Raw genomic sequence first — 13,298 nt, forward strand, 5'->3', positions numbered from 1 at the left:
CTGTACCAGTTTGGCCAATGTAAAAATCCGAACAGTTATTACAAATTAAAGCATAAATGACATTGCTTGATTTACAATTCATATTCTTCTTAACCTTGAAAATAAAGCCTTCTCTTAACTCAATTTCACTTCCTTGTATAATATTGCTACAAGTCCCACAACGTGGTGTATTACATTTTGACACGCAAGCATTAGATAAGTTATGATTTCCGAAACGTGATCTAGTTAAAATTCTCTTTAGATTTTTAGGTTGTCTTTTACTATTAGTTAGAACACAACGATTCATAAAATTTTTCATCTGTTCATTACTTCTTTTCATTTCGTCACATTTACTAATTACTGCTAATAAATAGATTTATATTACAGAGTAACACAAATGAAGAATTAAGACAATTGACTTCCATACTAGATATTTACGGATATTGACTCGTATATGAAAAATCTGATAATGAGATCAGCAAGCAGCAGTACCGTTTCCGAAATTCTCATTTCGCACTGGACTGAGGATTGTGAGCAAGAGGAGGAGAGGTCACTTGGAATTTGGTCCAAGAAGTTGTCTTGGTTACATGAATATCCCAAAAGATATGGGGATAGCATGTTCATCAAACATGTAACTACGGAGTGTGGCACACCAAAACAGGACACAGTACCGAAACAGGTTGTCGACATAACTCCGGCTCCAGTTTTGAATACACCAGAAACAATACCGAAGACATATGCCCAAATTGTAGCGACACCACGGATCCCAGTTAACACAACGAGAAAAGCACCAGGTACCGTTACCGAAGTTCGGAAAAGAAGAGTTAACCCCCCACGGAAGGCAAAGGATGAGAACCGTGTACGATGTAATACACACACAACATTTATAGGCAAATCAGGGAAACAAAATAATTTTTTAGGACATGCCAAAATCAAGAACAAAGGAGGCGGAAAAATAAAGGTAGGAGACATGAACGAAATGAACCCAAAACGAATAACGCCACTTATTCCATGCCAAAAGTAATAAATTTATCCAGTAGAAAATTAAACAAAGATGAAATACAGTTATTAGGTAAGGGTCTAAACTTTTGTCCTACACCTGCTAAATTTAATAGTAATGAATTAAAGTGTGACATTCAAGAATTTTGCAGAAGATTACGTTTAAATGTTAAGTTCTACCGTAACGAGAACGAAGAAGATACCGTAGATGAGCCTACATACTTGGTTAGAAATAAATCTAATTTTAATCCTCCTAAAAGTAATAATAACATTTTAGAGGATACTATTGAATCTTTAAACAAATTCCCCCTTAATGATTCACAAAGTAATAATCGAAGGGTCAAAAGCAACCTTTCTTTTAAACAAACACAAGCTATGAGAAACTTACAAAACGATGATTCTATTGTTATTAAGGAAGCTGACAAAGGTGGAGCTGTGGTAGTTATGAACACTGACTTTTATTGTAAACATATTACTAACATGTTGTTGAATGACGAGTTTTATGAAGTTATTGATAGCAATGCTGATATTTATACTCGTAATTTGATAAATAATCTAATTAAGAAACAGGACAGAAAAGTGTTGCTAGATGAAGAAAGGGAATACTTAACTGTATTCTCCCATAATACAAGTTTCTTTTATGGTTTGCCAAAAATACATAAGAGTTCATTATAAACAATGCTATAAGAGAGCAAAATTCTATGTATGTTGAAGTCATTAATCCTGACGATTTGAAATTTAGACCTATCGTCGGTGGTCCTAACAGCAGTACTCAACGTCTCAGTCATTTTTTGGATATTATATTAAAACCCCTCTGTAGTTCAGTTAAAAGTTACATCAAGGACGACTTTGATTTTCTTCAACATCTTCCTAAGCATGTGAAGTCTAAATCCAAACTTGTATCATTTGATATCGTTAGTTTATATACAAATATACCGCATGAGATTGGATTGGAAGCTATAGACTATTGGTTAAAGAAATGCCCGAATAAGATAGATCAACGTTTTAGCAGGAAGTTTATTCTTGATGCTATGGATATTGTTCTTAAAAGAAACGTATTTTGCTTTAATGACATATTTTACCACCAGAAAAAAGGTACAGCGATGGGTACGAAAGTCGCACCTACGTACGCCACGCTAGTATTGGGATTTCTAGAAGAGAAATGGTACGATCTTGTTGAGACGGAACATGGTAGTGATTACCGTAGCTTGATTGAAAAGCAATTTAAACGTTTTCTTGATGATTGTTTCATCATATGGCCAGACGAATTAAATGTTGATGAATTTTGCAATGTTCTTAATTCTTTGCATCCTTCTATCTGTTACACAATGGAAGCAAATGAAAAAACATTGCCTTTTTTTGATGTACTTGTTATTTTGAAAGACAATATGATTTCTACTGATCTATATGCTAAACCTACAGATTCTCATAATTATTTGAACTTTTATTCCAGTCACTCAAAACATATAAAGGTTAATATTCCTTTTAATTTGGCCTCACGTATCGTTACCATAGTCAGCGATAAAAATAATGTGGCTACAAGGCTTAAAGAACTTACTATATACCTAAAATCTCAAGGGTATCCTGACCAAATAATTAAAAAAAGCATACATATGGCTATAGAAAAGGGAGCATTTCCATCGCGTACTCGGGTAACGGAGAAAAGTAACCATGTTACTCCTTTCATTTCAACTTTTAATCCTCGAAATTATAACATGTTCCCCATTATCCGAAGTAAATGTGACGAAATGAAAAGAAGTAATGAACAGATGAAAACTGTTCTGAATCGTTGTGTTCTAACTAATAGTAAAAGACAACCTAAAAATCTAAAGAGAATTTTAACTAGATCACGTTTCGGAAATCATAACTTATCTAATGCTTGCGTGTCAAAATGTAATACACCACGTTGTGGGACTTGTAGCAATATTATACAAGGAAGTGAAATTGAGTTAAGAGAAGGCTTTATTTTCAAGGTTAAGAAGAATATGAATTGTAAATCAAGCAATGTCATTTATGCTTTAATTTGTAATAACTGTTCGGATTTTTACATTGGCCAAACTGGTACAGAGTTAAGAACTAGAATGACAGTACATAGGCAACAAATACGCACAGACCACTTAAGATTTCTACCGGTTAGTAAACATATACATCAATGTTCAAATGGTGAGTTTAAAATTTTTCCTATTTATCAAATGAGTAATGCGGATGTAATCAAACGCGAAGCAAAGGAATCTGAATTAATCAAACTTCTCAAACCCAGTTTGAACAGTACAACAAATATGTAACATATCGAGTAATATCAAAGTATCAACACATACATACATATATATATACATGTATCATACTTACTTAAGCATAATCTGTGCATATTTGATCTATGTATTTTTTTCATTTTCTAGTATTTTATTGCACAATGCATGTAATACAGTTTATAATTACAATATGTATGAATTATTTCCTAAATTTAGTTGTAACCTCGCTAGCTCATATGGTAAGGTACATCGTCTTTTGATTCCGATATCACCTCTATTGTGGGTTCGAACCCCGCCGATTGTATATAATATATATACAGTGGAACTTCGTTAACTCGAAGTCGACGGGACCACGAAAAAACTTCGAGTTATCCGAGTGTTCGAATTAAGCGAGTTATCGTTTTTGGTGAAAAGTTTGGTCAATATTTGTCAACATTATATAATCATTATAACTTCGCTCTGTCGCTCATCAGTTTAGTGTGAAGACTGGTCAATACATGTAAATATATATGTAATGTTTCGTTATGTCACTTGTAATTTGGTGTAGTTTTGCCGATATATAGTCACGATAAAGTTTCTTTCACTTAGTCACTTCAATAACGATCTGATGTGCAAGTCATGTTTGCAAAAGGTAAACGATAAAACGGAATTCGACAAAATAACAAGTTATTAATGTCAAAACAAATAACCGTTTAAGTTTAACACAGATTGCATACAAAACGTAACAGAACCATTACCTTTTATTGGACATATATAAAATACTGTTTGATCGGCCTACTTACTTTTTATTGATAACCATGCCATTTCCATTATGTATTAGCACCGGAAGTTGGGCTGCGCATGTGCGTATAAAATGTTACTGTAACTGAGTTGGCGTTTTATCCGATTTAATAAACAGCACTGACCGTTACAGTTGTACTCTGAACACCTCGGCAGTAATTACGCTATTGTTTCAGCAGTTTAAAGATTTAATAGGCGCCGGTGACTGTGTCATTTCTACACCTGTAAAAACATCAGCCGGGTAGATCTACCGGTGTGTCAGAGATTAGTTCCGCTTGAGCGAACGGGTAGATGAGTTGTTGACTATCGTGTGTACTGATATCGGCGACCGCCTTGGGAAATTACCTGATGTAAGTAAAGCAGTACTTTTTATCACCAAGACTTGTTGTTATAAGATTCAACCGACAATTTCTTTTATGAATTTATGAAACACTTATAATAGCATGTAGGTTAGTAGTGCCGATATGTTCAGTATTACAAACGGAATTTAGCTCTTAAAAAATGTCGGCGTTTGCCACCGATCGACGAAAATTATACTTCGAGTTATTCGAACATTTCAAGTAGGATTTTTATTGTTGGGACCAAATTTTTACTTCGTATCATCCGAGTTTTTCGAGTTATCCGAATTCGAATTTTCCGAGTTTTATTTACTAAGATAAAGAGAGAATTCGGCCGGGACCGGCGAGGTACTTCGAGTTAAGCGGGGTATTCGAGTTATCCGAGTTCGAGTTAACGAAGTTCCACTGTATATATATATATTTTTATTATCATCAAATCTTTAAATCTCCACTTCGTTGTTATGTCCCTTAGAATGTATAGTGACGTCATACATTTATGACGTCACGTCGACAATTTTAAAAAATAAACATTCTGAAGAGTCACCTAGACGTGACGAAAGCGCTAGCTGCTGTGTCGTGTTTTTATTCTTTTTAAATGCATATTTTTCGTCCGTAAGGTTCTCCTTAAACTTTTTAACTGATATATATATATATATATATAACATAGTAACACAATTTACGAAGGAAGACAACTTTATGACTCGTACCGGGCCTCGAACTTACGATCTACAGCACCCAATCGCCTAGCCAGAAATCGGCGTTCTTAAAAAGAACGTTTTAATGGCGCAGTGACAGTTAGTCCGATATTCTTACATGATCATTATGGAAGTCAATTGTCTTAATTCTTCATTTGTGTTACTCTGTAATATAAATCTATTTATTAACAGAATTTATCATAGTCATTTTGTGCTACTTTAAATTTTGGCTAGTCCAAAAATTCAATATAAAGTTAAATTAAACTTGTAAAACTGACTGTGTTTATGTTATTAATTTTGATTAATAAAATAAGTTGATGAATATAATCGCAATGAAGCATTTTATCTTATTTATCCTTTATCGAACTCGGATTTAAAAGGTATTCCAAACCATGTTGATTTAAGTACGAAATGCACATGGTATACCTTGCAGAATAACTTACTTCCATGCTCCGATCGCTGCAATACCTGCAACAGCTACTGAAGTCGAAGATTTCCCACCAAATGCACCACCTATAATGTAAGTAAGTAACATCAGCTTACAGTATATCACTGGACAGTCCATACTTTTGTAATTATTATATATGCTTTAGCTGATTTAAACCACTGTATGATGATCAATGCATCGAAAATATCCGTATTATATTATCACCACTGCTCGTTTGACGTTTACCCTCCGTTGCGACAACGTTTGTAACTGAATAATTAAACAGCGATTATCCAAATATGTTCCATTAAGAATTTTACAACATTTGAATGTTGATTTACATGTAAAAGTAGACGCAATAGACATCGATATATGTATACTAAAGCTGAATCGCAGAGATGTTCATTCCTTCTTCTACGTATACTCTTTAATAAAGAAAGGTGTCATAATTAGCCTTAGTGTAAGTTTTAAACACAGAGGCTTGATTTTTACCGAGTTGATGAGAGGTGGTTACTTTATTATTACTGAGTTGATGAAGATTTTGCTCGTTTTTGATACTTTCATGCAAGTAACTCCTATTTAATTTGTCACCATATAATGTTCCTATACAAGATATTTACATCAAACAAATGGAAAAAGACGTTAGGAGTCATTCAACATCGCCAATGACTTCTAAAAGCCTGGAAATCGAAGGCATTAAACTTACGTTACTGCTGTGGACAGAATGTACTCACCTGCACGTCTTAGTCTCGATGAAATCCGACTGCTGTCTAATCCCAAAAAATTGGCCACCTCTTCCTACATCATAACAACGAAATACTAGTAATCCCTATAGGTTTGACATTAAAATCAGTATATTTTATCCTGGTAGAGGGAGATGCGTGTGTCAGTTCCTATAAAAGTTTTTGAATCAATAGATACCATTATCATCACTACATATGTGAAGAAGACAAGGACATTTCAAGGTTTTATTATTTGTTTTATTTCTCCCATTTTCATGACGTACGCATATTCAGAAGAAGCAATTTCTTAAGCTTTAAGAAGAAAAGTTGTTGAGATACATCTGACACATCTGATACATCCATATCACCTTACAAAACTAACCAAGGTACATTATTATGAAAATGTGAAATGTGAATCGTTATAGGTATTTGAATAAGAAGTTCCGCAGAGTTGACATTACAATTGTATCTAGAATTAATTTCATCTTGAAATCGATTCAAGTTCGTTAATATGGAGAATGGCATTCAACCATCACAAAGCATTGAGTCGCTTTGTTTGAGACGAAGGATTAGTTTGGTTTAACACGTTTGAAACTTTAATGAAATTTAAGCAACATGTTCTTCAGGCGGGTAGGTATGACTGTGAATAGACTTTGTTATATCACAACCAGTGTATATTGTGAGCGTGACGTTTCCCTGGCTACACTGACACAGTCATGTACACATTAACACCTAAGTGTGCACTGCTGCTGTGATGAAACAGAGGTTTATGTGATCATGAACACACATTTATTCTTCGTTGATATTGATATTGATGTGTATGGTGAATACGTTACCTGTATTTGTGTAACACCTTGTGTGGCGGTGACTATGTCGATCTCATTTTGCTCCTTCCTTGGTACGACCAGGGTGGACTGTGGTTCCATATACATATGTTCCTGTGCCCCAGTCTCACATTCCCCCTCCACAACAAAGTCTGCTTCTTTCTGGGCCTTCTCCATGCTTCCACTCTCCACATTGTACGGATCTCCAATGAAATTTTCCTTTTCGATGGCATCCTTAAAGACAATTGGTTATATTTACAAGACTCTGTAAACTCAAGTTTTCTCAAAATTTTTCAAAACTGTGGTTAATGCCATTGGCAAAGATCTTTTGAGGATTAAGGTAAACGTCTCAGATCATACGAGTGTTACAACAATTGATCATGCAAGATCCACTGACCGAAAGTTATAATTTCAAACCTATTATTTGATATTTTGATCGAAGCAAAGCCACAGGGGTTGACGGTATATCAGTTAAGATGCTCAAGGCTTGATCAGATGCCCTTTGTCAACATTTTTCCCACCTTTTTTAAATACTGCATTTCGATTTTAATTTCAGACCTATGATTTGAAATTTTAATTGTAGCAATGCCACAGGGTTCGACGGGATATCAGTTAAAATACTCAAGGCAGGATCAAATGCCCTTTGTCAACCTTTTATTTTCCTTTTTATTAATACTGCATTAATTCAATTTTAATTTCAAACCTATTTATTAGAGATTTTACCCACAGGAAAGCCACAGGGGTTGACGGGATATCAGTTAAGATGTTGTTCAAGGCAGGACCAGATGCTCTTTTTCAAACAATTTGTTGTTATTTATATTTTTTTTTCAAATTAGAACAAGATAAAACAAGATATTAAATAAGATAGTACTAAACTGTAGTGTGTAGATTTTGACTTTAATCTAAGCTTTAATGTACATATTTCAAATCTGTGTAGAAAGGCCTTTTAGCAGCTGGGAGTCTTTAAAAGAATGGATGGTTTTCTCACAAAAGCTCAGAAAACGACTACTTTGAAATCATTTATCCTTTCAAACTTCTATTATTGCCCTTTTGCATGGCAGTTTTGTTTTTTTAGCAATACTACTAAATCCGAGAAAATACAGGAGTGGGTTCAACGTTCCAAAGAGGATGATTATGTTTCGGAACGATTATGTAAAACAAGCTACATGTAAGAAGAATTAAAGCAAATGGATTGTTTTATGTGACCTGATCGTTAAAAATGATTATACAATGTATTTACATTTTTAGGAAAATTAACACCGTCCTGGTGCAACAGTAAAGACGACAGGGTATGGCAAAAAGAACTTCAGATTTAAAACAGCCCGGGTGTGGAACAACCTGCCGAATGACTACAAAATCAGAGACCTACAAGACTATTTATTATAATGCATTTAAGCCTTTAAGTGAAGTTATTTCTTTCCAAGATAATGTTTGTTTGCTTTGTTGTTTTCCTTGCCTGTGAAATTTATACTACTGTTTCACATTGCAACTTGATCCTTTAATTATTTCTACTTCTGTGATAGTTTTTCTGTTTCAATGTAATAAACGAGTTTTGTGTTTTATAATTTTCTAAACTATCTCTGTGATATGCCTCATTAACAAACTTTTTAACTATGTATATAATATCCTCTTTCCTATTTATTGTGTTATAGCTGATGTCAACGTTGTAAATTAATGTCTGCTATTTTCTTGTTTTCATACAATTGTTGTGTGTTATTCATATAAATTATGTCTTAATGTTTTATTGTTGTAACATGCAACGCTTAATACATTTTCTGGTAGTATCTTGTATATTATCTTGTCGTTAACTATCATTCACTCAATGCATTTCTCTTGGTCACGACTGTGTTATTAACAGTCATTTGATACAGTCAAAACCATCTAATACAGACAACATCAAGCGCTCCAGATGCCCCAAAATGAGAAATGCAAGACCTATTTGACGTCATAATATAGTTATACCAACCAACTATAAATGTATTTAACATGAGCATATATTACAATTTATGAAATCAATATTATAAGTTGATTTCGCAAAATCTCACCTTCAATGAAGTGATTGCTTCTAAAGGTTCGTATGTCACTTTGACCAGTTTTACAGCACGATTCGCAACTTCTCTGGTCACTGCTAGTATGCCACAGATCACCTGCCCGTAGTAAAATACCTAAAACATAGAAATAGATATCGGCTCTTGAAAATAAACGATGAAAAATCATTTTATATATTTAACAATAAATAAATAACGATATGTGTTTCCCGGAGTAATTTAGAGAAATTCGTGGGCGATATTTTATTGTGTTGTATTATAACATATATATATAATATCAATACCAACGAACCACAATTTCGGTGTTATTGTGAAATCAGATCTTCGTCACTCGAATTGTGAGTGGGAAAAAAATATAATAAATAAATAAACAAGAGGTCCAAGGGCCTTAACGGTCATCTGACTCTCAATTGAAGACCCTTATACTATTGTAGTATGTATTCTCTGTAGCAGCTATAGTGGCCATCTTGGAATTTGGATCAACCCGAAAAATAACAACACTTGATTAAGACTATCTCAGGATCATTTCTGGTAAGTTAGAGCTGAATCCCACAGGTGGAATTTGAGAAGAAGTTTTAAATAGGTATTGTTAAGGAAAACGATGATTGCGCAATCATGTTACAAAATGGCCGTCGTGGCTGCCGTGTCAAAGTTTTTACAAAGCCGAAAAATAATAACACTTTGTTGGCTCTCCTCCCTTAACATCCTCACCAATTTCCAGCTCAATGGTTTGAGTGGAACTAGAGAAGAATTTTTAAATGTGTTTTTCAAGATGGTTGCCATGGATTTCTGACCGATCTGCAAAATAACAACACTTCCTCAGGACCATTCCAGGATCATTTCAGGCAAGTTTCAGCTTCATCCACCAGTGGAACTTGAGAAGAAGTTTAAAATGTGTTTTGAAATGGCGGCTGTGGCGGCCATCTTGGATTTCAGACTGACCCGAAAAATAACAACACTTGGTCAGGACCATCCCAGCATCATTTCAGGCAAGTTTCAGCTCAATCCCACTGGTGGAACTTGAGAAGAAATTTGAAATATGAACGCACGGCGCACGGCGCACGACGACGGACGAAACCTGATGACTATAGGTCATCCTGACCCTTCGGGTCAGATGCCTTCGGGTCAGATGACTTAAAATAAAACCTGCCAACTACTTCAAATATACATTGTACGTTATCAACATTTCATGTTTATGAAATTGCATGGTTTCACGAACTTTCAAGCTAGCTGGTATGCTTTTTCCAACATGTATATGAAAAATATTACCTCATCCTCACAAAATAGTGTATCATCAGGCACTATAATTCCGTATTTGTTGTGAAAAGGGACATCCCTGTAGTCTACGTATTCGACCACCCCATCCATTGCCAATGCTGCCGACACGTCCACAGAAGTTATCTTTGCATGGGCATGCGTACTTGTTACCACTCCAGTAAACAACTCGTCTAAAACATATATTTTAAATGTGTTTATGAATTGGCTCACCTACAATATTTGTTGAATGAAACTTAGATGATCAGAATGTTCAAGCAAACAGCGCTAAACAAGACAAGAGACCACTTGGCCTTAACGGTCACCTGAGTTTTGAAATATTTCTGTAAAATTCACCCTTTTTGACCCTGCCCACCAGCCCCTGGGGGCCAATTATTGCATACCAGCAAACTGCCTTCCAAAGCGGCTAATTCCAATATAAATATACAATTTGGTGGAGCGGTTTTGGAGAAGAAATCGAAAATGTATATTGTTTACGACGTACGACGCCGGACTTCGTGTCAGGTGACCTAATAAAACGCTACTGAATCATTACGTAAGTTTTCATTAAAAACGTGTATAAATTATACCGGGTTCATTTCTTTACTATTAAACCATAATAGTTTTAATTTAATTGAGTTGGTGTCCACTTAGAAAATAAGATAACTGGACGTCAAGCTTGATTACTATTATTTTACTTCCAATACACTGGCTTGATTTCCGTTATATTTATTTTCCTTAATGTTAAAATACGTTTCAGCATTGAATAGATAGCAAATATTTTGTAAGTTATATAATATTCTTTTTAACATACTACGGCAATAAATGAAATTATTATGGCATTTGAGATCAGAGTAAAATTCTCAGACTTAATACATTGTATAATTATACATACTTGTTGCACTTGGGATGTCGTCCACGAATTGCGCTTCGCCGGCAGTGATGTATTCTGATGTTACGTTAGGAATAGGTTTCCAAACGACTTGTGCACCGCTCTCGTCTGGGACATCGTAAATCTGTACACCGGAAGTGGGCATGTATGGAAACCCAGTGGAAATATCATAGGAACCTGTCTGGAAACACCAACATTTATTTCAATATTGGAACGGCTACATATTCCTTAATTCTTCGCATTTTGACAACGACACATGAGACCTATCAAATTGATTTTCAATATATGCATTCCTACCTCTAGTTTAGTTTTTATCTTCATGAAGAATTTTAGGAAGAAACTGCATGCTAGTGTTATTCGGAAAGATCCGTTGGTATATGCTGTGCTCTGGAGCTCTCTTGTCAGACTGTCACTGACTTTCTCCAACATGTCCTCGTTCCAAGTTCTTAAAAATAATAATTTATAATATTCAATTATCATTGTTAAGCATGCTGTTATTAAAATCATCAAAATATAAAACATCCCGATTAAATATAAACTTTTCACTCCCTCATGTACTCCGGTATATAATATTGAACGTTAGATATTACATTTACATAATGTAAGTGTTATTTTCAATGCATTTCAATGCTTACCTCTTGATTGCCAAAGCTGTCGACCTTGTTGCTAGTACTGGCTTGTTGTCTGTGCCACCAAATGCTAACCTCATATTTTCTATCACTGTTGTACCCTTTTGAAACTGTACGTACATACCCGTGGTGACAATTCCATAGTCGAAGCCACGACGATTCGGCTGCTTTACTCCCAAAATATATGCGTCCTACAAATAATTTCAGTGCTGTTTTCCTTACAAAATCAACATTTTTGTTTTTAGATTTTAAGACATTCTATCAAGGAATCAACGTTGTGGATATCTACTGTCATCCTGATACAGCATTGATTGGATTAAGACTTGTCGATGTAAGTACCTACCTGTGTTAATGCAAATACTAAATGAGTATACTTAAAATAGCTTTATTGTTATCGTTGTTATAATACTTACCATGACAGTAAGCTATATAAGAATATTAAAGTATTTCGTGCATTTGTAGTTATTGATATGGTTTGTCACATTCTCCTAGCGATACGTACATCTGACAACAAAGGAACCCGAATAGAAACCAGTAGTTGATTCCGAAAATCCCCTTTCATTGCATTTTGTATGAAGTCACTGTCCATCTGGATCATCCGAACACCTGCAACCAAAATATCCACTTGTAAACACTTAACAAAACGCGTCGACGTGATGTCATGACATATCGAATCATATTCTATAGATTGCAAAAAATTGTATGAGTTTTCAATGGAAAGTGACATTGGGTTGAAAGACCAAATCAAAATATTACCTTTTAAGATATCTGACCATGACATTGGAAGTCATGCGATTTATTGTTCGACAAGAATATTTCAATAATTATACAATCACCTCCATCCATCTTTCTAAACTCGAGCGAGGCCCCAGCTGCCATGAAGAAAGTTTTCATGTCTAGGTTTGATGTTTGGCTCATCACGTGACCACCAAGCGTCTAAATTTAAGAACATATCTCAATATGAAACTATATGTTGTTCAAATAAACATGAGATTAGCCCAATAGACTAAGTAATTTGATTTGCATAGAACACAGATTTTGCTGTATTCCACCAATAACTATGGTTTTGCATGAAAACAAATCTATGTACAAGGTGTAAAACTTACAGCGGTATTCCTGATCTGATCTACGCCAATCCATCGTAAAACGTCTATCATTGCCAATGCGGTCCTATTAGCTGAAATAAAATATTCGATGGGCATTTACTGTTCTTGTTGTTTTTAAAAGTCATTGTAATGAAACCATCCTTATTGTGTTACATACAGGGTATGACCGAGGAGGAAATACTTACACGTTAATGCGGTAAGTTCGGACTCGAGTTGTGCCATGGTTACACCGGCACCTATCTTTATTTCCGAAGAGCTGACTTGCATGACTTGGAGTTCCGGTACATGAGTACAGCATATGATGACTCTGGGGGTAATCTCCCTTTGGCGCAAGAGGTAACCTTATAATAATT

General features: G+C 34.9%; 1 protein-coding gene across 1 annotated transcript in view; it reads right to left on the reverse strand.

The window, feature by feature from the left end:
* Positions 1–13,298, reverse strand: part of LOC117321650 (xanthine dehydrogenase/oxidase-like) — a 43,722-nt gene that overhangs the window by 10,394 nt on the left and 20,030 nt on the right. Inside the window, exons 9-20 of the mRNA XM_033876157.1 lie at positions 13,131–13,286; positions 12,946–13,016; positions 12,676–12,775; positions 12,342–12,445; positions 11,846–12,030; positions 11,508–11,655; positions 11,214–11,391; positions 10,334–10,512; positions 9,062–9,181; positions 7,029–7,250; positions 6,205–6,268; positions 5,487–5,556 (exon numbers count right to left, since the gene is read on the reverse strand). Coding sequence (XP_033732048.1) covers positions 5,487–5,556; positions 6,205–6,268; positions 7,029–7,250; positions 9,062–9,181; positions 10,334–10,512; positions 11,214–11,391; positions 11,508–11,655; positions 11,846–12,030; positions 12,342–12,445; positions 12,676–12,775; positions 12,946–13,016; positions 13,131–13,286 — 1,597 coding nt within the window. The remainder of the gene's footprint in view (positions 1–5,486; positions 5,557–6,204; positions 6,269–7,028; positions 7,251–9,061; positions 9,182–10,333; positions 10,513–11,213; positions 11,392–11,507; positions 11,656–11,845; positions 12,031–12,341; positions 12,446–12,675; positions 12,776–12,945; positions 13,017–13,130; positions 13,287–13,298) is intronic.

This window comes from Pecten maximus, chromosome 2, assembly GCF_902652985.1.
Source record: "Pecten maximus chromosome 2, xPecMax1.1, whole genome shotgun sequence".
Lineage (NCBI taxonomy): Eukaryota > Metazoa > Mollusca > Bivalvia > Pectinida > Pectinidae > Pecten > Pecten maximus.